General features: G+C 41.8%; 1 protein-coding gene across 1 annotated transcript in view; it reads left to right on the top strand.

Moving 5' to 3' along the window:
• LRRC49 (leucine rich repeat containing 49) overlaps nucleotides 1-26,219 on the top strand; it is an 862,677-nt gene that overhangs the window by 795,785 nt on the left and 40,673 nt on the right. Inside the window, exon 16 of the mRNA XM_085644059.1 lies at nucleotides 24,123-24,276. Within this exon, the coding sequence (XP_085500185.1) occupies nucleotides 24,123-24,276 (154 nt within the window). The remainder of the gene's footprint in view (nucleotides 1-24,122; nucleotides 24,277-26,219) is intronic.

Raw genomic sequence — 26,219 nt, 5'->3', positions numbered from 1 at the left:
CAGACTTGTGGGTTTTGGTATTGGTTTTGGAGAAAACTAGCTATATACAATGAGTAAATTACGTATTGCAACAATTAATGTGTGCGGCCTTAACGATCTCAAGAAGTGACAAAATATGGCTGCAACACTTCGACTACTTAAAGCAGATATCCTGTGTCTACAGGAAACACATATAGAAAGAACTCAGATTCACCTCTTAGACTCACTGGGCTTTACAGTTGTAGGGGCTACGACACAAAATGCTAGGATACGGGGGGGGTGACTATTTTATCTGCGAAACCCTCACTTCAATTTACATGTACATTTGACGATTCAAATGGGAGGTGGGTCATTACTGAATGTCGAAGGGAAAACGGAGACTCACTTACTGTATGTACCGTATATTGCAGCAACTTAGATGACCCTGCAATTCTCAACTTTCTGAATAATAAACTGACTGAGTGGCCACTCCCTTTAATTATTAGCGGTGACTTCAATATTAATTTGCCAGCAAGCAAGAGTATAACTCTAGATAAAAGCTGGGTTTATAGTGGGTGAAAACCAAAGGTTTTTAGACCTTTGAGGATTTTATGTAGTCAACAAGCACTTGCTGATATCTGGCACGCACAACACCCGACTGACCCTGGCTATTCCTTTTATTCTTTTCTGCATAACAAGCTGGTTAGATTAGATTCTGCTTTTGCATCCCAGTCTATTCTTCACGAGTGTTTAATAGAAAAGGCTCCACGCTTAGTGGCGGACCATAACCCATTAGTGGTGGAATTAAGAGGGGTGACAGCGACCAAGAGAGAATCGGTTAATCGGACATTTGAACGATCACTGCTTCCAAACAATGAGTATATCAAACACATGAGGCACTGGATCCCACAATTCATTAAGGAAAATCTAGGTAGCGCAAAGATAGAGGTGGTTTGGGGTGCACTAAAAGCAGCAATCAGAGGAGAGACACTGAGTTTCTCGCTTTCCTTAAATAGAGAAAAGCGCCAATTGCTTGATAAATTGCAAACCGATTGGCTGAAGCAGAAGAAAATTTTATTATTGCTCTTAGGGATGGTGAGGACCCAGCGGATGCACGAGCAACAATAATTGATAGAAGAGTGGCAGATAGATTAGCAACTTGGAAAAAGGAGGCATACGAATGCAGCGAGCAGGTCGGACGTCACCTTGCAATTAGGGCAAGACAAAAGATTCTACGCAAAAAATAATCTCAGACCCTGAGGGCATCCGTAAAGAGTTTCTTGCCTATTATCAAAATCTATATCATGAAACGAACTTGTCTCATCTAGATGATATTACTATTTATCTTAACCAAATTATAGCGGTGCAATTGTCTCAAGAGGACCAGGCTCAACTTGACGAACCTCCTCAGTGGATAGATGCCTTGCTATGTATTAATATTCTTCCTAATGGCAAAGCTACCGGGCTTCATAAAATTCCAACGGAATTCTATAAAACCTTTTCCACGGAATTAAAAGAGATCATGTTCCAGTTAGTCGCTCATGTGTTCAAGGGGGGAAGACCACCCGAATCATGGTCGCAAGCTAAAATTCTTATTTTTTGGAAAAAACATAAATCGGCGCTAGACCCCGCCTCTTATCGTCCTATCACCCTGATAAATGCGGACAGCAAAATCTAAAATATTCGTGGTTCGATTAGCAGGGGTAATACATAAAGTAATATCTCTGAGGCAACATGGATTTATACCTGGACGAGGTGCCATAGATCATATTAGGAGGACTATTTCATTGTTTGATGCCGCCCATATATCTAAAGATCCCATGGCACTTATCCTCCTTGATGCCAAAAAGGCCTTTGACAGGGTCTCCTGGCCTTTCTTATGGGAGACCCTGTTAAGGGTAGGGATAGGTCGAGGATTTATTCAAGCATTTAAGATGCTGTATTACCAACCTACTGCAAAATTATTTTTAAATGGTGTATTAACCGAGTCCTTCAAATTAACTAGAGGTACTCGTCAGGGTTGCCCGAGCTCACTTCTTCTGTTTGCACGCTATATAGACCCATTTTTACGTATTCTGGAAGACAACCGGACAATTAATCCTAATATGTCACGCGGCTGGGAAACGAAAATACTGGCCTATGCCGACGACATTGCTTTGGTGACTGCTAATTCGGAAGCTTCTATGGCTGTGGTTGAAGCAGAAGCCGCTTGTTTTGGAAATTTATCTGGATATTCCCTTAACAGATCGAAAACCCAGATAATTAGCAAAAATATGAATCTAGGCAATGATACTAGACAAGTAGAAAAGGCTACGTATTTGGGTGTGGTCGTTACGGCCAATATTGAAAAGATAGTTGAGTGTAATGTTGACCCATTATTGATAAAATTAAACCCGAATTAGCTCGATTACACAATTTACATCTTTCGATAATCGGCAGATGCAATATAATTAAAATGCTTTTTTTTCCCAAATTTCTATATATCATAAGCACTATCCCACTAGAGTTTAGTACTATCTGTCTGAAAAATATTGAAGATGTGTTCTCCTGATTAATATGGGGTTATGAAAAACCCAGAAGAGCTTATAAGAATCTTTCTTTACCAAAGGAAATGGGTGTATTGGCACTTCCAAATATAAGACTTTATTACTGGGCAACCACTCTTTTGCACAACCTCACCCTTTTATTAGATAAGCCATTAGTCAATTCTTTGACAGATATACCCACACCTATAGAACTCATAATGGGTGAAGATGCATGGGGATGGGCTTGGAGGTTTCTACATGACTCCCATTACAAGAAGGTACGCTTTAAGACACTGGTTCCTGGGTTCAAAACCAAGAAATCGGTCCGCAAAATGTTAGGATTGGGTCGCTTAAATCATTATACACCAATTTATAACAACCCAAACCTACCTGAAATTTTCAAAGACCCAATAATTAAAAAGTGGCAAAGCAAGTGTTTGTTTAAACTTGGTGATCTATACTATCTATCGGCTATAGCATCTTTCGAACATCTTAAAGAAAGATTCTAATTAGATTGGAAAGATTAAGTACCTGCAAATACGTGATTTTTTAAAGAGAAAATGCGGCGGTCGCACAGGATTTATTAATAATTCTATTATAGACAATCTGAGAAAAAACCATCCATCTATCGGAATTGTGTATCATTTTTTTAACTCATTAATGCCGGACGATTTGGCAATGCGATCCAGGAAGTGGAAAGAGGAAATTGATATTTCCAAAGTCCCCTTCCTCCACTCAATTGAGTTAGCCCAAAGGTAATTAACCCCGGCACGGCTTCAAGCCCAGTATTATAAATCCTGTTTCTCGCTGTATTATACATGGGGCACAGGGAGAGGGACTTTTTGCCTTAGATGCTCTGTGTATCAGGCGGATCTCAACCACATGTTTGCTTCTTGTGATATATTAAGCATCTTAAAGTCGGAGATCGCGAACTTTTTTTTCTCCTTCCCTGATATGCCTTGGGGCAAATCAGGAGAACCAGGGTAAACCAGGAGACCACCTGGTATTTATAGGAATGGCAATATACCGATTGTACTTGGCCTCGGCCTGGCTTGATCCATCCCCCTGGTTTTCACCAATGGTTAACTCGACTAGTGGCAAATTTATAACTTTGAAAAAGCCATCTGTGAAAAAAGAGGTACACGGTCTCGTCTGAAAGGCTTAAAAATTTGGGAACCTTTGACAAAATGGCTTGAGAAGTAGTAAAAGACTCAAAGTTCTCCTAGGCTTTGTTTTACCGACAGCAATTGATATAATGTTGTTGTAATGCAGTAAAGGGTATGACAGAGTTATGAGATACAAGTTGATAAACATGAAAAATACCCTTCTCTTTCCAATGTTTGAAGTATAATGATTTCTGTCGGAATGGAATGAATTTATTATACCAAATGAATGATGTAAGGAACTCTTGTTGAAAGGTGGAACCTTCTGTGAACAATGAGTGTATCAAATGATGGGAGTATTTTAAAATGGGATAATGAGAAATAAAGGTACAATTAGACTTAGAACAGATGTCGGAAAAGGAGAAATCATGTAGCAAGGAACGCTCAAAATTAATCCATCTGGGCATCGGTGAGTCTGCCTATTTAGAGCGTAGAATTGCCTAAGTAAAAAATAGGTATGATATAATTTAAAATTAGGAAATCTTACACCTCCTTAATTTTTTGGTTTAATTAATTTAGATAAGGCACTACGAGAAGGCTTATTATTCCACAAAAATTTAATACATAGAGAATTAAGTTGTTTAAAATAGTAATTGGGGATTTTGAATGGTAACATAGAAAGTAAAAAAAGAATGAGAGGAACAATCATCATTTTAATAGTATCCAGTCTACCCCACCAATAAAGAAAAAGAGGGTACCAGGAATTAAATGACTTTTGAAGCTTGAGTTTTAGTGCATTAAAGTTATGTAGTAACCTATGTGTATTAAAAAAGAAAGGTTTGGGCTGGGCAAAAGGTTTATTTTGCCTGATCGAAATGACAGTTTAAACTGCACACACTGGCTGTAAATCGCAGGCCTGAGACATGTTTAAAAGGCTACTTAAGTGGGTGGCACACTAGTAGCATTTATTTTACAGGCCCTGGGTACTAGGGTCTTAAAAGTAAATTAAATGTGTCTATTGGGTGAAAGCCAAATTATCATGTTTGAAAGGTAGAGATGAAGCACTATAGCACAAGTTAGCAGTGGTAGAGTGCACTGAGTGCTAAAAACCAACAAAAATGGGCTCAGAAAACAGGAGGGTGAAGGCAAATTGTCCGACAGTCTACCTTTATACCTTTAAGAAAGTGACAATGTCCCTTTCTGAAGTGGAACTTGGAAACTTTTTCAAACTTTTTGGCTTTCAGTCTTTCACCGGGACCAATTCACTTGGTGAATCTGTCACAAGCTCCATCACTGTCGGCCTGAGATTGCACCTTGGTCCCGGTCTACCAGGACCATTGACATACATCGGGGGCTTTATTTTTCTTGCCAAATATGGATTTTTCTGGTCAGTTATGTCCCCTATCTTGGACCCCAACGGTTCTATGTGCATGTCACAAGTACATGTATGTTCCCTCCAGTTCCAGTTATGAAGACGCAAATACATGTGCGTCCACCGTTAACATGTCCTCTTTCAGATCCGCCATGAATGGGCCGGATATTCCATTCCTAAGTACAAAAGGCCACCGCCTTTATATGGTTCACTTATGCCATTTTTACAGTCCAGGCAAGTAGGCCCTGATTCTGTCATCAAGCTTTTCTTGCTTTCTGTCTCTGAAGCTCCAGTCTGAGCCTGCATCTGTGACCATGAACTTTGTCTCATTCCCTGCGCGGCTCACGATGCCTGACATCAGCTTGCTGCCTGCCAAGAACTGTATTTCACCTTCGAAATTATCTGCTCCGATCCCTGCCCAATGCATTCCTGTCTAGTAGTTTAAGTAAACATTCTGCCAGCTACCGAGCAAAGGCCCGGCTTCTCTGTCTTCATGCAAGTAATTCATAGCCCTGTTACTACGGAAGATTCCTGCCCTCGCATCTAGTGTAGACACTTAGACGCTTGTACACGCACTAACAGTCAGTATAGTCAGTATAGAATAAGATTCTACTCTAAGAGACCTCTCTTTTGGATAACATAGTTCTTTAAACATAGGATGTTAGATATGATTTGGGATTAGGTTGACTTGACCCTCCAGACTTCTGTCGCCACATGTAGAGCTAAATGTCAAGTCCCCTCCACCCCCTAGCTGCACGTCAATCACACGTCATGCTGCTGCGCGCGCATCTCTGCCAAGTATTTCTGCTGACATTGCGAAATTATTTCATAGGTCCACCCATATGTGACATCATAACCAATGACGTTTTCCTTGTTACTCCCAATTACGCCTTTTTCAGCTACGCATGTGAAATGTTATCTTTGCTATCAATTGTTACGCCTCTTGCATTGGCCTCACTGTAATGCCTATTGTATAAAAGTAATTGATTGTCAATAACGTATGTACTTCACTTCCTGAACCTTCGTGGTGATGGAACCTGGAGCAACCGATTATAATCGACCACTGGAATAAAGCCCATTCCGAACCTCTAATACCACGGATTCTGCCTCTTATTTACTGAGCTATTTTATTATGTTTCTGTATCAAATTAAGTCCCGGTAATTAAATTATTTACCACATGAATGGCGCCCGAACAGGGACACTTTCTCATCTCACGCGCCGGCGGTGCGTTGCAGGCCCGGTCTCCTGCCACAGCTGGACGGACAATAACGCGTACCAGCAGGATTTCCTGTATCTCCCTCCGGTCAAGCGGGGGCGACTGAGGCTGCGATCAACACCCAGACGAGGCGGTGAGAAGTGCGAAGTATCCCGACCAGAGCCTAGCAGAGAGAGCAAGATCGGAGGTATACAGAGGCCCACCAGTTTCCGAAGTCCCAAGTCGAGTCCGGTTTCCGAGGTGTTCGAGTCGAGTCCAGTCCGGTTCAAGTTCAGTTCAGTTTCCGAGGCCTTCCGTTCCGAGCTACCCGGTGAGTACCATTACTGGGGAGGCGTTCTGGCGTGCACATAAGTTGTGCCGGTCCAGACGGGTTTGGGTACACAAATCCGGTCTGCACTGTTTCAGCAGTGTATCTGTACTGTTTAGCAGTATATCTAGTATATCAAGTATATAAATTCAGAATAATTCAGTTCAAGTCGAGTATTATGTTTAAGTGATTAAGTTTTCCTTAGATCGTCATCATCATTGTTTGCTCATTTAAAAGTTAAATGTTAAATGTGTTAATACGTTCTGCATATTGTGGTATGAATGACTGTTCATTATCGTGTTTATTGTATTAAGTTTGTTCAAGATCAAGTATCAGATCAGTTCTCAATATGCCGCTCTTTTCGAAATTAAGACAGATCACAACTAGAAAAGGGGTACTCGAAGAAGCTGTTCCTATTCCTCCTAGGGACACTCCAGGGTACTTCATGTATCATAAACACGGCTTAGACGCCATATTATTTCTTGATTTATGGGTAGACTACACTAAGGAATTACCAGAAAGTCAGAGGTGGCCCACAGCTGGGACCTGGGATGCAGAGTGCATCGTGAAAGTAGAGGAAGAATTATGGAAAAAGAAAGCTAGACAATCACAGAAAGACGCCATTGAATTATGGCGTAAAGAATCGTATAGACGTACAGAAAAAGCACGTAGACAGGAAGAGAAGAGTAAAGAAAATTCAAATGAAGTCCGAGAAAATCTATTAATTGAAGAAGGTACACGAGTGAAATCAGAACAAGTAGACAGACAAAGACATGCCCTTATGAAGGGTATGTATCCCCTTCTGGCCGAAGAATTACCTAAGGCTACTCCGGGGATACCAAAAGACTTGCCACCCCCATTATTTCCAATAAAGGCACATCCCAAGGGGCATCCTAGAACCGCAGAAGATGTTTTTCTTTCCTCATATTTAGATGACGCAGCTCCCGAGTATGCTAACCCCGCCCCACATAGACCGTCGGCCGGGGAGGTTCAACGCCAAGATCCTGTATCTGTATCCTTACAGCATCAAATACTGACACAAGTTCCGGCAAGCACATCTGTTTCCTCATCTGTTCCTACAGCTACTTCTATAGCTATGTCCACACCTATAGTTGCTGTATCGCGTTCAACGAATCCTTTCACGCCCGATACCCCAGATGGGGCTACGGGAGGTGCTACCAATATTTTTTCTACGCCACCCAGAATAAATAAACTTACTTTTCAAGAATCTGCACATTCACGTACCCCCAAACTCATAAATGCCCGTACACTTAAGGAACTTCTTATAGATTGTAGATATGACCCTGTGCCCGGCAAAGAGGACGAAATGATCCTGGCATCATTACGTATCAGACGAGCCGCGGTGTATTTAGGGAAGTTACCAGGAATGACTATGCATCTAGATAATATATACCATTTTGTCCAAACAGGGCGAGATTCTGAATGTATTAACAGAGCTATGGAATACCAGAAAGTGGAAATACAGGGGGAACTGTTACGTTTCCTCATAAATTGTGTGATCAGAAATCAAGACCGACCGGGGGTAGACCCGGAAGCAATGCAAATTCTTACCAGATGGAGCCAGAATATATCAGAAGGGAGACATGATAAGCAAAATTGTATAATAGCCATGTGCCGAAAGATCCGTAAAGAAATAAACCGCTTACACGAAGAAAGATTAGCGGTAGACCAGTTCGAACAAAGCGAGGAAGAAGGATCAGGACTGCCCACAGGACAGTCAGAAACTATAGCCTATGTAGGTAGAGGAAGATCTTGTAATAATACTAGATGTCTTATTGACCCGATACGTCCGATATGTCCAGATAATAACAGGAATTTCCAAACACCAATAATAAATATAAGGTCTAACGAGCATTCATTCCAAGCAGTTGACAAATTACTGCGAGAACGAAGGGGTTATCATTTTCTCGATTCTATGGATGAACAAGAATTAGCCAGGTCAGCCGTTCGTTGGGTTGACAGTCCCGGAAAGTATGATGATGATACAGTAGCACACACATTTTTGAATCTCACCCCAGCTGAACAGCGTTTAGCTGGGATTTATATGATTCAACAACTTCTTATACTATATAAAAGCCAACATTCAGATCCTGGTCCCTTACCTGATATATTGACTGAATTACTCACGAATAGATGGAAAGGTTCAGGTACTAAGTTAATTAAGGAAATACTAGAATCCAGAAAGCAGTACATTCTTTTTGTATGTCCAGAACATGATTCACTGCCCATTAAGGAAAGAACCACGTATTACATGGACAGACAGAATCCCTTACGAGAAGTGCACCCAATAAAGGGCGAGGACAATCAGTTTAAACGTGTATATGTATATACGCCCATATCAAAAATAGAATTGTTGGAAATGAAGAAAGTGGTACCCAGTCATGACAAAGACCCAGCGGGTTTCCACCGAGAAATTAAAGACATGTTACTCATGGGAGAGTATACCTATCCCGACATTATGACAATATTAAAGGTATTGATGCCTGCTGGCATTTATGAAAAACTCAAGGAAAAAGAGTGGGAAGTGGGAGACCAAAAGATAGATTGGACAGCATTAGAAAATGAAGAAAAGGCCCGAGGTCCAGGTTCGGGGCTTGGGGACAAAACTAAAGCACTACCAGGTTTACTAGTACAGGTACTGCCACGTTTATTAACAACGAAAAAGGAAGACTGGGGTGCAATTTCAGCCTGTAAACAAAAGCAAGATGAAGACACTAGTGATTTCTATGCCCGATTCGAAAAATGTTTTGGTATAAATAGTGGTATAAAAGCAAGTAGCGAGTCATACCCACATCTGTTTGTGACAAAATTAGTTGAAAATTCTTTGCCCCAAGTGAAGAATAGAGTATTAAAATTCGAGAGTACCTGGCAAGGTAACACCCCATCACAAATGTTACAAATGTTACAGTATCATCACAATAGAATTAGAGAGGAACAAGATCATGAACAAAGACGCATGAAAGACACGAAAATGAAAATGCTAGTTTCCCAGACAGTTCCAGCTGAAGGACATAAAAAGGGTACGACACATTCCGGTGATTCAGCAGGACCTGTAAAAGGGACATGCAACTATTGTAAACAACCAGGTCATTATATACACGATTGCCCAGTCCTGAAGCGTAATATCGCCACAGGTATTACAAAAGAAAGACCACGGCCACCTAGACAGGATCAGAATGAACAAGGAGCACCGCAGCATGCACAGGCCATGCCAGCTCCACAACAGTCTATACAGTTTGTGCCGGCCGCACCAGCGTTGCCTGCTGCTGCCACACAAACCACGACACGACAGCTGTACCAGACCGCACAGTATGACTATCCTGATTACCAACGATACGCATGAACCAGCCTAGAGAGGGAAGTTGACTTACCCCTTATCGAGGTCCCTGTAGATCAAGAAGGACCTTATGTACATAGTGAATTATTAGGCCAAGATAGAAAATTTTTACTTGATACAGGGGCAAGTCGAACAACCATAAAACGTAGTGAAGTTCCAGGGGCACCCCTCTCAGGCTCACAGAATATTTCCCTTGGTTTTTCAGGAAAACCTATTGTTAATGAAGTATCACAGCCTCTTCCACTTACGATAGGACCTTTGACCCGAACTACAGATTTATTGCTTACTAAATCATGTCCAGAAAACTTGTTAGGAATAAAAACACTGAAAGCTCTAGGAGCTATAATATGTTGTTCTCCGGAAGGAGTACGATTGTTTTTACGTGATTTTAAAGGTCATTATGTGTCTAGAGACATGGATCCCCGATTGCAGACTTTACCTACACATCTATGGGCACAAGGCCCTACTGATGTTGGTTGCATGAATATTACACCATATCGAGTCACACTAAAGGCAGGAGTGGTACTACCACGAATGCGACAATACAAGTTACCACCAGATGCTGTAGTGGCTTTACTGCAAATCATTGACGAGCTCATTGCCCAAGGAGTGGTTGTAGAAACAGACTCCAATGTATGTAATTCACCGATAATTCCGATTCTTAAACGAACAGATCCGAAGGCCTCGCCAGTATATCGATTGGTTATTGATTTGCGCGAATTGAACAAATGCATTGTGCCACAATTCCCTGTGGTCCCAGATATCTCATCATTACTGACAGCTATTGATTCCGAAGCAACATTCTTTACTGTAATTGATCTCAAGAATGCTTTTTTCAGCGTCCCAATAGATCCGGAAAGCCAATATTTGTTCGGATTTAGTTTAAATGGACGTAGCTTCAAATTCTCACGCGCACCTCAAGGATTTACAGAAAGCCCCAGCATCTATAGCCAAGCACTGAAACGAGAACTCGACAGTATCCACATGCCAGTTAACACTGCCTTGCTTCAATATGTCGATGATCTGCTGATCACCGCTAGAAGCGAACCCGAATGTGAGAAAGCATCACTGACAGTTTTACGATTTCTAGCCGAAAAGGGGCACAAGGTGTCCCCTTCTAAGCTGCAATTCTGTGTCCAGCGAGTTGTTTATCTTGGACACTCGCTGTCCAAGGAGGGAAGGCAGCTTACACCCGATCGCATTCAGTTAATAGCTAACATGCCAATACCCAAGACACAAAAGGAGGTGCGGGCTTTTATAGGCCTCACTTCATATTGTAGGCAGTGGATCCCTCAGTATGCATTTCTAGCAAAACCACTCATTCAGTTGACAACACAGGAGGCAGCCACATCGACTGTTCTCCCTTGGACTCAGGAACATACACAAGCTTTTGAAAACTTAAAGACAGCTTTATGTCAAGCACCGGTTTTAGCAACACCATGTTACAGAAAACATTTTACACTCTTTGTCACAGAACGAGAAGGTACTGCCTTGTCAGTACTCACACAGGAACAAGCAGGATCACACAAACCGTGTGCTTATTTTTCTAGTACATTAGATCCCGTAGCTCAGGCTCTGCCTGCGTGCCTGAAATCAGTGGCAGCGACAGCTTTAGCAATCAGACAAAGCGATGCTATAGTGTTAGGACATCCATTGACAGTTCAAGTACCACATGCAGTAGAGGTTCTTGTGAATCGAACGCAAACACAACACTTGACTATAGCAAGACTTACAGGGTATGAACTAACATTGTTTCAGCCACATATAGAAATCAGACGTTGTAACACATTGAATCCTGCCACACTTTTACCTGTAATCGGAACAGACCCACTAGCCCATGACTGTATTGATGTTATTACAATCACGACGAAACCCAGACAAGACTTGACAGATGTCCCATTGTCAGACCCAGACCTGACGTTGTATGTAGATGGTTCATGTATGAGAAAAGGTACAGGAGAACTAGTGGCCGCTTACGCAGTCACAACAGACACTGAAATCATTGAAACAAATTGCATAAATACCTTGTCCGCTCAAGCAGCAGAGCTCGTCGCTCTGACACAAGCCTGTATTCAAGCCACAAATAAAAAAGTCAACATATACACTGATTCACGTTATGCATTCGGAGTTGTACATGACTTCGGCGTGCTGTGGCGAGAGAGAGGTTATTTAACTTCTCACGGTGCCCACATTCAGCACGGACCCCTCATTCATGCTTTATTAGATGCAATACATCTACCCACTGCAATATCAATTATGAAATGTAAAGCTCATACGAAAGTTACTGATATCATTTCTCAAGGCAATGATTTAGCTGACAGAACAGCTAAACAGACTGCTCAAACTCAAACATCCGACATGACAAAGACAATAGTCCCGACGCCAACACATTGTATGACGGTTAAAGATCCTACTCTTGACGTAATTGATATACAGACACATGCTACACCAGAAGAAATAAAGAAATGGACTGAATTAGGAGGGATCCAAACGGATCAAGGATGGTTGATGAAGGAAAAGTCTGTGTGGTTCCTTCCTGATTCAATGGTCCAGGTTATAATTAACACTATACATAGTCCCGCACATCTAGGAGAAAAAGCTATGCTAGACAGCATTCAACACATTTGGTTCAATAAACATTTACGAGCAGCAGCGAAACAAAAAGTTCGTACCTGTATGATCTGTTGTCAGTTCAACCCAGGAAAAAGCGTTCCCGTAGAACAGGGTGGATTTCAGCCTCCTGATCACCCTTTTGAAGTCCTCCAGATGGATTATATCCAGATGGAACGATGTCGAGGATTCAAATATGTTCTCGTAGTTGTTTGTGCTCTTTCCCGTTGGACGGAGGCATACCCGGTTTCAGATTACACGGCCCCGACTACTGCCAAACAGTTGGTTCGAGAATTCTTCCCACGATACGGTTTACCACGTGTTGTTCACTCAGATAACGGCCAGCCGTTCTCATCCGAATTAATGAAACACGTTTCACTTTTGTTAGGCTATCAGTGGAAATTCCACTGTGTCCGACACCCCGAAGCAGCAGGTCTTGTGGAAAGACATAATCAGACCCTGAAAATTAGATTGTCCAAAATATGCAGGGAGAAAGGTGTCGACTGGGTAGTAGCATTACCAGTTGCGCTCTTTTACATGAGAATGGTAGCACACTCTCGAACAGGGCTATCTCCGTATGAGGTGATCTTTGGCAGACCACCAAATATGTGGGGGACGCCTATACCACGTAAAATAACTGATATTGACTGTAATATGCTGACAGATTATTTGGCTTCCTTGATGTCTGCACTACAATCTTGTCGTTCACAGGTAGCTGCAGCTTTTCCTGACAACACTGAAGTGAAACCCCATGACGTAATTCCGGGGGATCTCGTTTTAGTGAGGAACTTTGATCGAAAGACTCAGCTGGATCCTAGGTGGAGGTCGCCTCAGCTCGTATTGCTTACCACAAGGACAGCCGTGAAGATCGAAGGCAGGAAAGGCTGGATTCATTCAAGTCATATCAAGAAATTTCATGGACTACCAGCGGATGTGAATACCACACCTCGTGTGTCTTCACCCATTGACTCAAAACTTCCTCTTGTTGAAAGGAGTAATTCCGAACATTATAAACTAAAACTCAGGCCCAATCAGTCAAGCAATTTGATTGTTTAAGTCCTCTCCGAGGTGAAGCGGTTGAATTGTCTCTGACATGTATCCCTTGGACCTGAATAGAGATAACACCCGAAAAATGTTGAAACGACAGGCGTACTGTAAATCACTGCGGAGTCATTGCATAGTGACGTTATTAATTTTGTTTTTCTTAAGTCTTTTTATAATTACTGCAAGTATATTGTTGCACATATATTATCCTATTTCTAGACATGTTTACAATGTTACTGCTGAACATTCTTTTAGTGAATTACCTCCGCTTGAGTTGTCATACAGATTTGCGCTGCACAATAACACTTTTATTAGTATGTTACATCATTCCCATCAGGTTAGCAATGCTACAAATTGTTGGATATGTGGCCGACTCCCTCCCTATCAGAACTATAAAGGCATTCTACCTCTTTTTCCATACCCGTTCACACACAACGGCTCCTGTGGAGCATGGTTTAGCTTAATTAATTCCTTAGATTCGAATTCTGCAGTTTATCAAGATAACTGGGTATGGGGAAATCTGAACTTAGTTTTACTTAAAGTCTGCCACCCCAACAAGGAGGGACTTCCCAAAAGAACAGGAACTGATCTAGAAAACGAAGTATATGGATTAGGTAATTTTACGCTTAATCTCTTGATCTTGAATGTCGAATCCGAAGTCACTCCAAGTTTGCCCGCCATGTCAATATTTCCAGTAAAAGGTGAATAATGTGTAAGAAAGAATGGTTCCATACATATGGGCCATAGTAGATGCACCACTGTAGTAGAATTTAGTGATCAAGGCAAGTCTACATTTAGAGCTTCCCGCCATTCCTATTTCATATGTGGTCAGACGGCATATGTACGTTTGCCTCTAGATTGGGATGGTACCTGCTACATTGGATTTCTTTTGCCGCCTGTTTTCCTAGCTCCTCCTGATTATCACAGAAATACTCATTTAGTACACAATAGAGAAAGGAGAGATCTCCCAATAGTCGATTACACTGAAACAGCATGGGAAAAATACACAGATTTCAATAAAGGTCTCTTTCCCTATATAGGTACAGTTACTAATAGTAAGCTGATACGTAGATTAACCAGAACCCTTGAAGCAGTAGTGAACGAAACTATTTCCGCCTTAGGCAACTTAACAGAAGAGCAGTCTGCTATGCGGATTGTTGTGCTTCAAAATCGTCTTGTCCTTGACGTCATCCTGGCCGATAGGGGCGGAGCTTGTAGGGTCATCGGATCAAGCTGCTGCGTATTCATACCAGAAAATTTGCCATCTGTATATAAAGCTATAACCCGCCTTCATAAGATTGTGAGCCAGATACACCAGAATCCAGGCACTTGGACTTGGTCCGGGTGGTTTTGGAGCGTGTTATCAGCCTGGGGATGGAGAGTTCTATCCTTCCTAGGTATTGGCCTTCTCATACTATTCAGTTGCTGCTTATGCCTGCAATGTGGACCAGCGATTTGTGGTCTGTGTGCCACATCGTGCATTCCACATCAAGATTTTCGTTCAAAATCCCGGAAGAAGAAAGAAGAACAAATGATGCTATATGAACAGATCAATGGATTGATGAAGATTGATGTCTCTTGACGGGCAAGTAGGGGACAAGGAGGGAATGTGGAAATATGGATTTTTCTGGTCAGTTATGTCCCCTATCTTGGACCCCAACGGTTCTATGTGCATGTCACAAGTACATGTATGTTCCCTCCAGTTCCAGTTATGAAGACGCAAATACATGTGCGTCCACCGTTAACATGTCCTCTTTCAGATCCGCCATGAATGGGCCGGATATTCCATTCCTAAGTACAAAAGGCCACCGCCTTTATATGGTTCACTTATGCCATTTTTACAGTCCAGGCAAGTAGGCCCTGATTCTGTCATCAAGCTTTTCTTGCTTTCTGTCTCTGAAGCTCCAGTCTGAGCCTGCATCTGTGACCATGAACTTTGTCTCATTCCCTGCGCGGCTCACGATGCCTGACATCAGCTTGCTGCCTGCCAAGAACTGTATTTCACCTTCAAAATTATCTGCTCCGATCCCTGCCCAATGCATTCCTGTCTAGTAGTTTAAGTAAACATTCTGCCAGCTACCGAGCAAAGGCCCGGCTTCTCTGTCTTCATGCAAGTAATTCATAGCCCTGTTACTATGGAAGATTCCTGCCCTCGCATCTAGTGTAGACACTTAGACGCTTGTACACGCACTAACAGTCAGTATAGTCAGTATAGAATAAGATTCTACTCTAAGAGACCTCTCTTTTGGATAACATAGTTCTTTAAACATAGGATGTTAGATATGATTTGGGATTAGGTTGACTTGACCCTCCAGACTTCTGTCGCCACATGTAGAGCTAAATGTCAAGTCCCCTCCACCCCCTAGCTGCACGTCAATCACACGTCATGCTGCTGCGCGCGCATCTCTGCCAAGTATTTCTGCTGACATTGCGAAATTATTTCATAGGTCCACCCATATGTGACATCATAACCAATGACGTTTTCCTTGTTACTCCCAATTACGCCTTTTTCAGCTACGCATGTGAAATGTTATCTTTGCTATCAATTGTTACGCCTCTTGCATTGGCCTCACTGTAATGCCTATTGTATAAAAGTAATTGATTGTCAATAACGTATGTACTTCACTTCCTGAACCTTCGTGGTGATGGAACCTGGAGCAACCGATTATAATCGACCACTGGAATAAAGCCCATTCCGAACCTCTAATACCACGGATTCTGCCTCTTATTTACTGAGCTATTTTATTATGTTTCTGTATCAAATTAAGTCCCGGTAATTAAATTATTTACCACAATTTCAAATTAAATGTATAAAAATTCTTATATCCGGGGCCCCTTGTTATTTTTCTATTTGGTGTAATTCTGCTTGGTAAATTGTGGTACTTCTAAATTGTTTACACATTGTCTTTAAGGTAAGCCTTAATGCTGTGTGCCATAGCTACTAGGCATTAAGCTTAGGTTTACATTACTGAAACCCTTACTTACACCAAACATCTTAGTGTCTTGATTACTTATGGTGGACTTTCATCCACCCAAACTAATAAATGGGGAGGATGCATTCGACTGATGCTGCTGGTTTTTCGACTCTGAGAGTGCACTAAGGACTGCTAACCAGACCTCAGTGCCAGTGCCTAAAGAATATGTCAAATTGGCTGTGCTCAATTGGAAATGGCTAACTTACCTGTAAGCTCCTAGTAAATGGTACCCTAGTACCCAGGGCATGTAAGTTAGAGGGGTACTCATCAGGGCTTTCCACACTGGTTGTTGCACCCTGGAGTTCCCCAAAGTAAATTGAGCCCCTCAGTCTGCCACAGCAAACTGGTAGAGAAGTCCCGCAATACTAGCCTTAGTTTGGCATTAAAAGAAATGGCAAGGCAACCACTTTCCCTGAACATGTGTGTAATTTACCGCTCTGAGTCCTAAAGGCAGTGTGAGACATATGACACAAGTATGCCATGTGCTTTACTTGTCTTGACAGTACTGGAAAAACATAGTCACCCAATTGATGACTTGAGAGTTACACGCTGACCCCTCAACTGTGCTAATTCCTGAACAGTGCAACCAAAGTGGGCAATCCAATGTGTTAAACAATTTGTTACATTAGGCCTGACTTGTATCTCAAGTCGAAATTAATGTAACTTGTTGAAGTGTGCAGCTTTAATAAATATGGCACTTTGTTGCTTTGAAACTTCTTTGCCTTCCCAGGCACACATGTAGGCTGCTCCATGACACAGCTTTCTGCCTTCCTGAGGAAACGTGCTAACGATTCCCATGAAAGGACACAATAGGAACCTGCATGCCACTTAAGTATTAGCCCCAAAAGGCAGGCTTTAGCAGTGAAGCCATCTTTGAAGGGCAGATGTGTAGTACCAGGTGAGAAGGCTGTCCCATTGTTTAGGTAGACAAGGTGGCATGAGAGGGGAAGCAAGTTGCCAAACCAGTTTCTCCAGGGGCATGTAGTCCTGAGGTAATCCCACCCGGGGTGGGCTAGGGAGGTCTGTACACCAAGAGAGGGGTCTCACCATCTTAGGAGTGAGCAGAATGATGCATCCTGGGATAGCCAGAAGCCACACCCCACAGGAAGTGGTCACCAGGTGGGAGGGAACCTGGTTGCACATTGGCCACCAACTGCATCCTACCTTGAGGGCACTTTCCGAGCATAAATAGAGCACGCCTTGCTCCCTGACCTCAGATCTCGCCTGACTCAGACGAAGAACCTAAGAAGGATTGCCCTGCTGCACTGAAGGACTAGCAAAAAGAGGCTGCACGGACGTGGACTGCACCTGCTGCACCTTATGGTTAGTGAAGAGAGGAACTGTGCCTGCCATTGTCCTGTTCAAGGAGAAGCTGTCTCCAGAGCCTGGTCAAGCCAAGAGACTACAAGGGCCCGCCGACTAGCCTCCTGATTGCAGCAGAGGAACACAACAGCTGAAAAAAACTGCTAGGGCAAATTGGTAGTCCAAAGTCCTAAATGTCACTACCATTGCCACCGTGCAGCACTGAAGACCAAGACCAATGCACACATTTGCACCCGCATTCGCTGAGCCCAGGAGTGCTGTTGGAGAGATACTGGAACGCTCAGAAGGCGATTTATCACCCCAGGAAGGATTGGCCTCTGACCACGACAACAAACAGCTGGTAGTCCATTGGCAACTGGAATTCAGCCAGACTGTAGAGAACTACATGGGACCTCGGCCCTACAACCAGGATCCCTTCACCAACTTCATGGAGTGAGGATTTCCTGCAAGAATTCCCCCGTCACCGAATTGCATCCACAGCATCCGTGGCGCCTCTTCAGCATCCCTTATTCCTTGCATCACGACCACTCTTTAGGAATCCATTGCAACGTGGATAAAGTGCCTGTAACTGCTGAAGGACTGCTTCTTATGTGAAGGAAATTGTTTTTGAGGACCTTGCTGGTTTCCCTGACTAGAACCTTACTGAAGTTTGTCATCCCAAGCACTTCTAATGGACCGAATTGACATTTACCTATGTTTTCCTTGAAAACATTTCCAAGGGGCTTATTATGATGTCAGGCGAACTTGTGGCCACCTGACACAGTCGCAGAAACGGGACCGACTGGCCTCCTGTCGGTGGTCCCAACCACCTAATTAAGATACAACAGTATGTGTTACGGCAGTAGCACAAGCTCCCATAGGGAAATGGGAGGCCATGTTCATCCCTACACTGTGTGGCAGACACCCTGTGGTGCCTGCCACGCAGTTCAAGCATCAGTGCCCCTCTACCCTCAACCAGAGACTGCAAACAAAAGGGGGCCCTGCTAGGGGCCACCAAACGCACTTTCTGACAGGCTTTTCATGTCAGAAAGCCCGGCATGGAAAGCCTGCCGGAAACCGTGCATCGTAATCCAGTACGCTGTCCATATCGATTACGGGCCGTCCTCTAACTGGTCGATGGGCTCCTTGAGCCCGTTGGAAGCCAGCTGGAATGACCAGCTTGTTTCACTTCCACCAGCCTAAATTGTAATTAGGCTGTCGGAAGTGAAACCAACGATCTCAGTTGGAAAGCCTCCAACCAAGATCGTAATCGGCCCCCTAGTGTCCAGTTCGTTGTCTTTGCCAAAGCTTGTTTGCAGTTGTGTGAAATCCTTCTGATTTAATGTTGTGTAATCTATTTCTCTGGAACCCTCTGGTGGATCTTTTTCGCTATAGTGTCTAAATTCTTACAAAAATACCGTCTATTTTTATACATTGGTGTCATATTTCTTGAGTGTTGTGTCAATTTGTTCTTCACTTGTGTTGATGCTGTTTAAATGTTTTACACTTGTTCCTCTTAGTAAGCCTGGCTACTCAGTGCCATAGCTACCGAGGGTTGAGCCGAGGGATCGCCCCAAAGGGCTTGGTAAGTGTATTACATGGTGAGGTCGCACAACCACAACATATAATACACCCCATTTCCTCACACTGTCCAAACCTCTGGGGCATTCACATTAGATCAATACTACAAGCATACAGCATATGACCATACAGAATGAACTTTTTGTCTGTTTTAGCTCTGTCACCAACCATCATCATATGTTTTTCCAGATGTTTATCCCAAATAGTATCGCCTACATCCTGAACAACAAATTAGCTGAGCTACTTACTGTAATAGTTTGTAATAGACCCATATATTAGCTTTATTTTTAGACAGATGTGTTTCATGGAAAGGGATATTGGCACTGATTTTGTTTAGTTTTTAACTTATTCAGCTATTTTCATTCTGACATCATCAACAATTTCTTTTTATAATCAGGACACATCATAAATATTTCTAACCACATTCTACTTCCATATATTCTACGACTTTCCCTTTTCTTTATATATGGTGCAATCCAGCCATCTTGTGTGAACTTTAACAGGCTGTAATTATGCAGAATTTCCTATTTCACTCAGATTTTCTTTTACCAGGGTTTCTATTGTACCTCTAAGCACACGCCTTCTGCCCTACCAAAAAAGTTGTTTCTGGAAGCTTTATTACAAAAAGTTTTCATATTTTTATGTGTTTTGTTTTTTCGTGTACTCCATTGATTTATACATTGTTTGTTTTAACATGTATGATCATTACCCTTAAATGTCTTTGGCTATATCCCCCCTTCATATGACTTTACATTTCAGTTCATGCTTTCTTTCTTTGCAGCTGTGTAGTTTTAATAGTTTAAACATGCAAATCAGTTATTTTTCCAGCCAATTAGGTAACATAATTAGCAATCTTACCTGAAGTTTTTGTTTTTGTTTAAAATCTTCTGAATATTTTAGATGTATGTAATACAAGTGCTCCAGGAATTAGCTCTTTACTATATGCCCACAATTGATTCAAAATCCCAAATTATGTTTATCACCTTTTACACGTCAGTCTCATATTCTACTGAATCCTCCCTTCTGCACTTGGTCTATATTACCCCATGGTATATTGTCCTTCTGCTGATCTACAAAAAAACAGAATTATTTGTTTATGATTTTCACAGAACATGTACCTCTCCTCCTAATGTATGCTGTTTCTTCTTGAAGCCTTCCAGATTTTGCCTTGGCAGGATACTGGTGCCTAATTATTTACCGCAAGATGGGAGCTCTGGTGCTAGTTTTTACTTTAGCTTTTACCTCTAGCATGAGTCTGATCAGGGCTTTTATCCATGGTTTACTTTATATTACCATAATATTCCGATTTCAGCCTGACATCTCATTCTTCAGAATATTGCGCCAATTATTAAGGATTTGTTTTGACTCTCAGCCATTTTAAAATACTCAAAGGTGCCAGTTTCAATAAGGAGGGACATTCAGCCTAACGACATCAGACGGTATAGCACTGTAACACACGGAATCTGTGAGACTGACGCACTAGAACCCTAGAACCCAGTAGCACGTAGACACACACCTGTTTACGTAAACGCAACTCAAGGGGGAGAGGTGGTGGTTAGTTTTGTTTCAAAGGGAATGTTGAAGAAAATGCACCAGAGAATGGAAATGGCATGTCATGTACCCTGGTCGCTAGATACGAGCCTACGATCGAATATGTATGTTGATATTGTTTAAAAGCCAAAAGAATATGGTTAAAAAAAAAAAGGTGCCGCTTCAGTATTTGGGAGCATGGTTCCATATTGAATTTATCATTAGTACTGTCATATCCACCCTTGAGACACATCAATCACATGCCCTTTCATGTGCATCTATCACCTGTGGGCAAGCCTTTTTTTGCTTTATAATCTTCCCATACCTTTCACTGGATTTCTCCTTTGATATACTATTGCCTATAGATGTCACTGTGTTTGAGGTTATTTAAATGTGACGAAATGGAGAAAAAGGTGGAATAGCCCCAATCAGCATCAGAAAAAACAATAGACCAAACAAATGTACCAGAATGTTGACACTGATAATCTGATGCAGATGACAAACTTCAGGAACTTTGAACTTAAAAAGGAAGGAGAAGTATTAGTATACATTCAAGTGAAGCAGCCTTGAGATGAGTAGACTAGTCAATTGGTAGCATCCAATGTGCATACACAGAAGGTGAGACATGTCCTTGGTGGGTCAGGCAATGAAGGAAGTCTGTAAGCAGTGCTGTGAACCTTGGAGCCTACAGTTCTCCCAGATTTGCAGGGATAAATGTAATCTATTACAGCAGTCAGGCTTGAGAAAGATAATACCTTTCATTGGTAAACATGAATTTGGAATTATTAACCATTTAAACATTGTGTATGTAGGTCTTAGATGGTAAAAGCAGTGCATACTTTGATGTTCCCCACACTCCTGACATCAAAGACTTCATCACTTTTCACAAGCTTGATGAACAACTGTTCCAACTTGAGTCTCCAGGAAGGATTGTAGTACAAAAGACTTTGACAACCTAAATATTTAATGACACTATGGCAATAACCCACGGGGATCAGTAGGAGTAAACTAAAATATCATTAACCACACCTCAGTTTCAGTGCCCATTACGATTGGTTTAATGATGACATGTTGAAGAAAACCGAATAGCACACGCTTCACCAATCATAAAATAATTTTCACTGGCAAATTCTCTATATGAAGTGCCATCACTAGTTTACACCTGAATTTATTTTTTCGCCTCACCTACTTTAGTCGACTACTTAGAGATTTCCAAAACCCAAGTCTTCTAAACTAAGGACAGACAAACACAAGGCTTGAGCCAGAACCCAGATCCTCTGTAACCTCAGCTAACACCTAATATGTAAGTTCTCATGTGCCCAGCCCATCACTCCTCACTGCCGATCCCCACAATCACACCCAGAATGAGACTAACTAAACACACACTGTGCCATCACAAAACATAGAGCCACCCTCATAGCTATTCCACCAACCACCAGACACCCTCAAACTGCTGAATGCACACTCCCTCCATACTCATTAATAGACACTCTGCAGTACTCTGTGGCTCCTGTCATTGCAGACCTTTTCACAAGCTTGGTGAACTCTTCAGTACAGAAACATGGTTCGCCCCAACATCATTGCACATCCTAGATGGCCTTGTTCTCACAGGCTATAGCATCCAACATGCGGACCATACACTGGTAACCAAGACGACCTTGTAACATATCTCTCTACATAAGATGATGAGCCCATTCTTCACAGAAAGGCCTTATACTCTTGCATTTGTGTGGTGACAATGCCTTGCTCCACGCTGCACCCCCTTGTGCAGCAGGTCGTCTCATCTGTGACCTGAAGAAATATTACCACATAACCCCAAACCAAATGGAACTCCACTATCTCACCTTTCCAGCCCAAACCATCTTCAAAAACAGCTGCATTAACTCCAAAGCCACTACCTTTGTGGCTGTAGTTTCTTCTCCTCTGGTGGCATTGACACACCCGCCGCAGCAAGGACACCATGAGACTGGGGAGGAAGAAGCTCAAAAAAGGCAAGGCAACAGAACTTTTTTCTTTAAGCTTCCAAGATCTGAAAAAGCATACCTATATACATCATTACTGCCTCAAATTTAGGTAAGATCTGATGACACACCTCTTCGAAAAATACTACACAACAAATTAACCGTCCACCACCATGCTCAGGACCCATGTTTCTCTCCAGTCACTCGCTGTATCTTTGCCTTTGTTCCTGTACAGAGCTCTGCTTCTTTTTGACTAGCTGTGTGCTGTACGAATGCCACATAAAAAAATACAAGTCAGAAGCTGTCAGATGGTATCTAGCTCCTGTGCTAAAAAACGGTAAACAGCCCTTACTACGAATCCGTCACCCCGCATGTTGTTACAACGCGGTCGTTACAACAACCACGTTGTAACAACGCATACCATTACCCCGCAAGGCATAACAACGACTTGCGGAGGGGGAGAAGGTGTTTTATTTAAAATCCAACACCTTCCCTACTGTCCGCACAGACTGGAGTTGGAATAGTAAATTAGACTATTCCAACATCCAGCGCCCCCCTCTGTGGGGTAATGGTATGCGTTGTTACAACGCGGTCGTTGGAACGACTGTGTTGTAACAACATGCGAGGTGACGGCAAACGTGATAAAGAGACATATTTCTAAAAAACACACCCTGAAAGGCATCCACAACAACATTTATCTGGAAGACCAAATATGTGATTCTGCCCATCACATATTTAGATATGGTCAGGGCTTAAGGATCTTTTAGATTACTTTTGGTGACAGAGGCTTCTGTTGTGAATAGGTGAGTTTAGGCACCAGTCCCATGCCTGGGCATCTGACAGAGGCTAGAATACTATCATCATTGTGCCACACCCACAGAGGATGGTTGTGATGTGCCTGTTCTTACTGAAGATCTTTTGTTCCAAAGGACACTGAATTATTTCATATCAGCAAGTACGATATTGTATTCCAAGCTGCATTTGTTCCAGGACTACTGGCTTCCTCTCAGCCACCCCATTCCAGGTGATATTCGATGCTGTTATGATTCTAATAAATGTAGTACAAGTCATCTAATTAAGTCTCCTTTATCTACAGTGACATGTAGCCTGCTCTGATGGGCTTGAGAGTATAAAGATTGTGGAGCTGTTACAAACAGATACTGTGTTGCATAGTACTATAAACTGCACAATATTTAAGTTAAAATGTAGAAGCATAAACATTAAAAATGGTTAAAGTACAATTAACATACTTTGCATGCTATCATTTGTCTGTCTTCAGGAAGAAACTGTTCTGTAATCTTTCTGAAAGTAAAGGCAGGAAAGCTGCAGTTACAGGTGAAGAAAGCATTCCCTGCAAAAAGGTGATAGGAGAAAATCAAGGCCGGGAGATAATGAATTACACGAGTAAAGATATCCTAACAGAGAAGCTAGAGGTAACTATTACATGTAGGGAATGATCGCATAATTCATTATGTTTCTATATGTAGGTTTTACAATTTTGAATATATCAGCTTTATTTCTATTATGAGAAATGTCAGATATTCTGTGTTTAAAAAATGTCATGCCATTAGCTATCAATTTAGCCCCTGTTGTAAATGTAATTTATCTTCACTCACCAGAAAGATCTATTGAACAATACATCAGCGGCTGATTCAGTTTACACTACATATGTGTATATCAGGCAAACATTTTATTGTTTAGTAGATTAGGCTGCAAATCAGCAGATGATATCTCATTGCCTGGTAGTAATACCAATTAGTTTATCGCAGTGAGAATAGAAAACATCTGTTAGCATCTTGCCATTGCCAGATTTTCTCTTGTGCAAAGAGCAGGGGCAGAGTGAAGACTCGCTATACAATTAGTTCTCCTGGCAAGTGGTGTTAATCACCATTCGCTTACAGGTCTATTCACTGAAGCAGGCTCTGTGGGACTTCTTGATTGGAAGAGGGGATGGTAGTACCCGTTCCTAGGACGTGTGAAATATTTTTTTATGGGGAAAAGGCATTTTGTCATTTAGAATACTTCCCTCCACAATGCACAATTTTTCGGGTGTATATAGCAGGAACTTCACTCCTACAGGCTGTTGATTAGTTCATTTTGCCTTATATTGAGAGTATCTAGTATTGGGATTATTTTGGCATTTTCTAGTTCATTTTATGCAATGATATAAGATTGACTTTTCTTCCAAAGGTTTTACACATCACCTTCCAGTATTTGAGACTTGAAGAAAGGACGATTAGCAAGACATTTCATAAATACCTGTGAAGAAGATACTTGATATTTGCCAGACCAACCACTTCATTTCTTTTCCTGGAAGGATTTGCTCGATAACTATATTCAGACAATCTCTTGAGGTTGTTTCCCAGAGAACGGGGCCTTTGCCTGCAGTGGAGAAACAGCATACCTTCTGAAGGCTTTTATCTCCTGATAGCTATTATTTCAGAGCTAATAACATTTGGAGGATGCAATAACATTTGCTTAATGTCCAGTCGTAAAGAAGTGTTTTAATCCTAAAATGGGCTCTGTTAGTCTGGTGAGGATTAGATTTATTGATTTGACGTCCTGATAAGGAACACTCAAGCAATATTTTGCTGTCAGATGATAGGATCATTGGAGGCCTAGCCTTTAGATGACTGGAAAATAAGTAAAAGGAAAACTGCCTTTATTTATTTTTCTAAATGAGAGCTAGAGAACCATAATCTGAATTGGGTCGACCTTCAAGCTGCCGAGCCTTAATCAGGCAGCATAGAAAGAAGTCTATTCATCTAACTCATTTGGCCGGGGTTTCTGACGTCTTGGAGCTGAACTCCTGCTAGGGTTCTTCCACACCATAACGTTTTCTTAAATGCAGAGGTAAAGTAATTTGTTGGGGGTATACCCCACCATATCTATGAGTGCTCACAGGTCACCTAAAGAGGGTTCCTAGGTGTCAGCCACACTAATACATGTCATCATCATAATAAACTTTCTGCGATCTATTAAAATGGACCATAAAAGTACAAAAAGAAAGGAAAAATAATATTATAGTACAATAAATACGATATGATTTCCAGTATATTATAAAAAAAGATTCATTAAATTGTGATATTATAGCTTATCATCAGACCCCCGTCTAAAACATCCTAATGATAGTTTTATATTTGAAGCTAAGCTCAGAGGGGAAGGGAAAAAAACAAAAACCTCGACTATGGGTCCGCTATGCAATCCCACCTGCCTACATTTCTCTTGAGATCATCGAAATTCATTTAAAACTATGTACAATGTCTCCGGTGAAAGAAAAAGCAGAAATAAGTTAAGTTGAAACCACACAGTATACAGCATATAGGGGGCTTGTAGTGGTAAAGATCATTTACCATATCCCATAATTTCCAAAAAT

Source organism: Triturus cristatus, chromosome 3_1, assembly GCF_964204655.1.
Source record: "Triturus cristatus chromosome 3_1, aTriCri1.1, whole genome shotgun sequence".
Taxonomy (NCBI): Eukaryota; Metazoa; Chordata; class Amphibia; order Caudata; family Salamandridae; genus Triturus; species Triturus cristatus.
The sequence above is the reverse complement of the archived record's forward strand: the minus strand, read 5'-3'. Positions and strand labels throughout refer to the sequence as shown.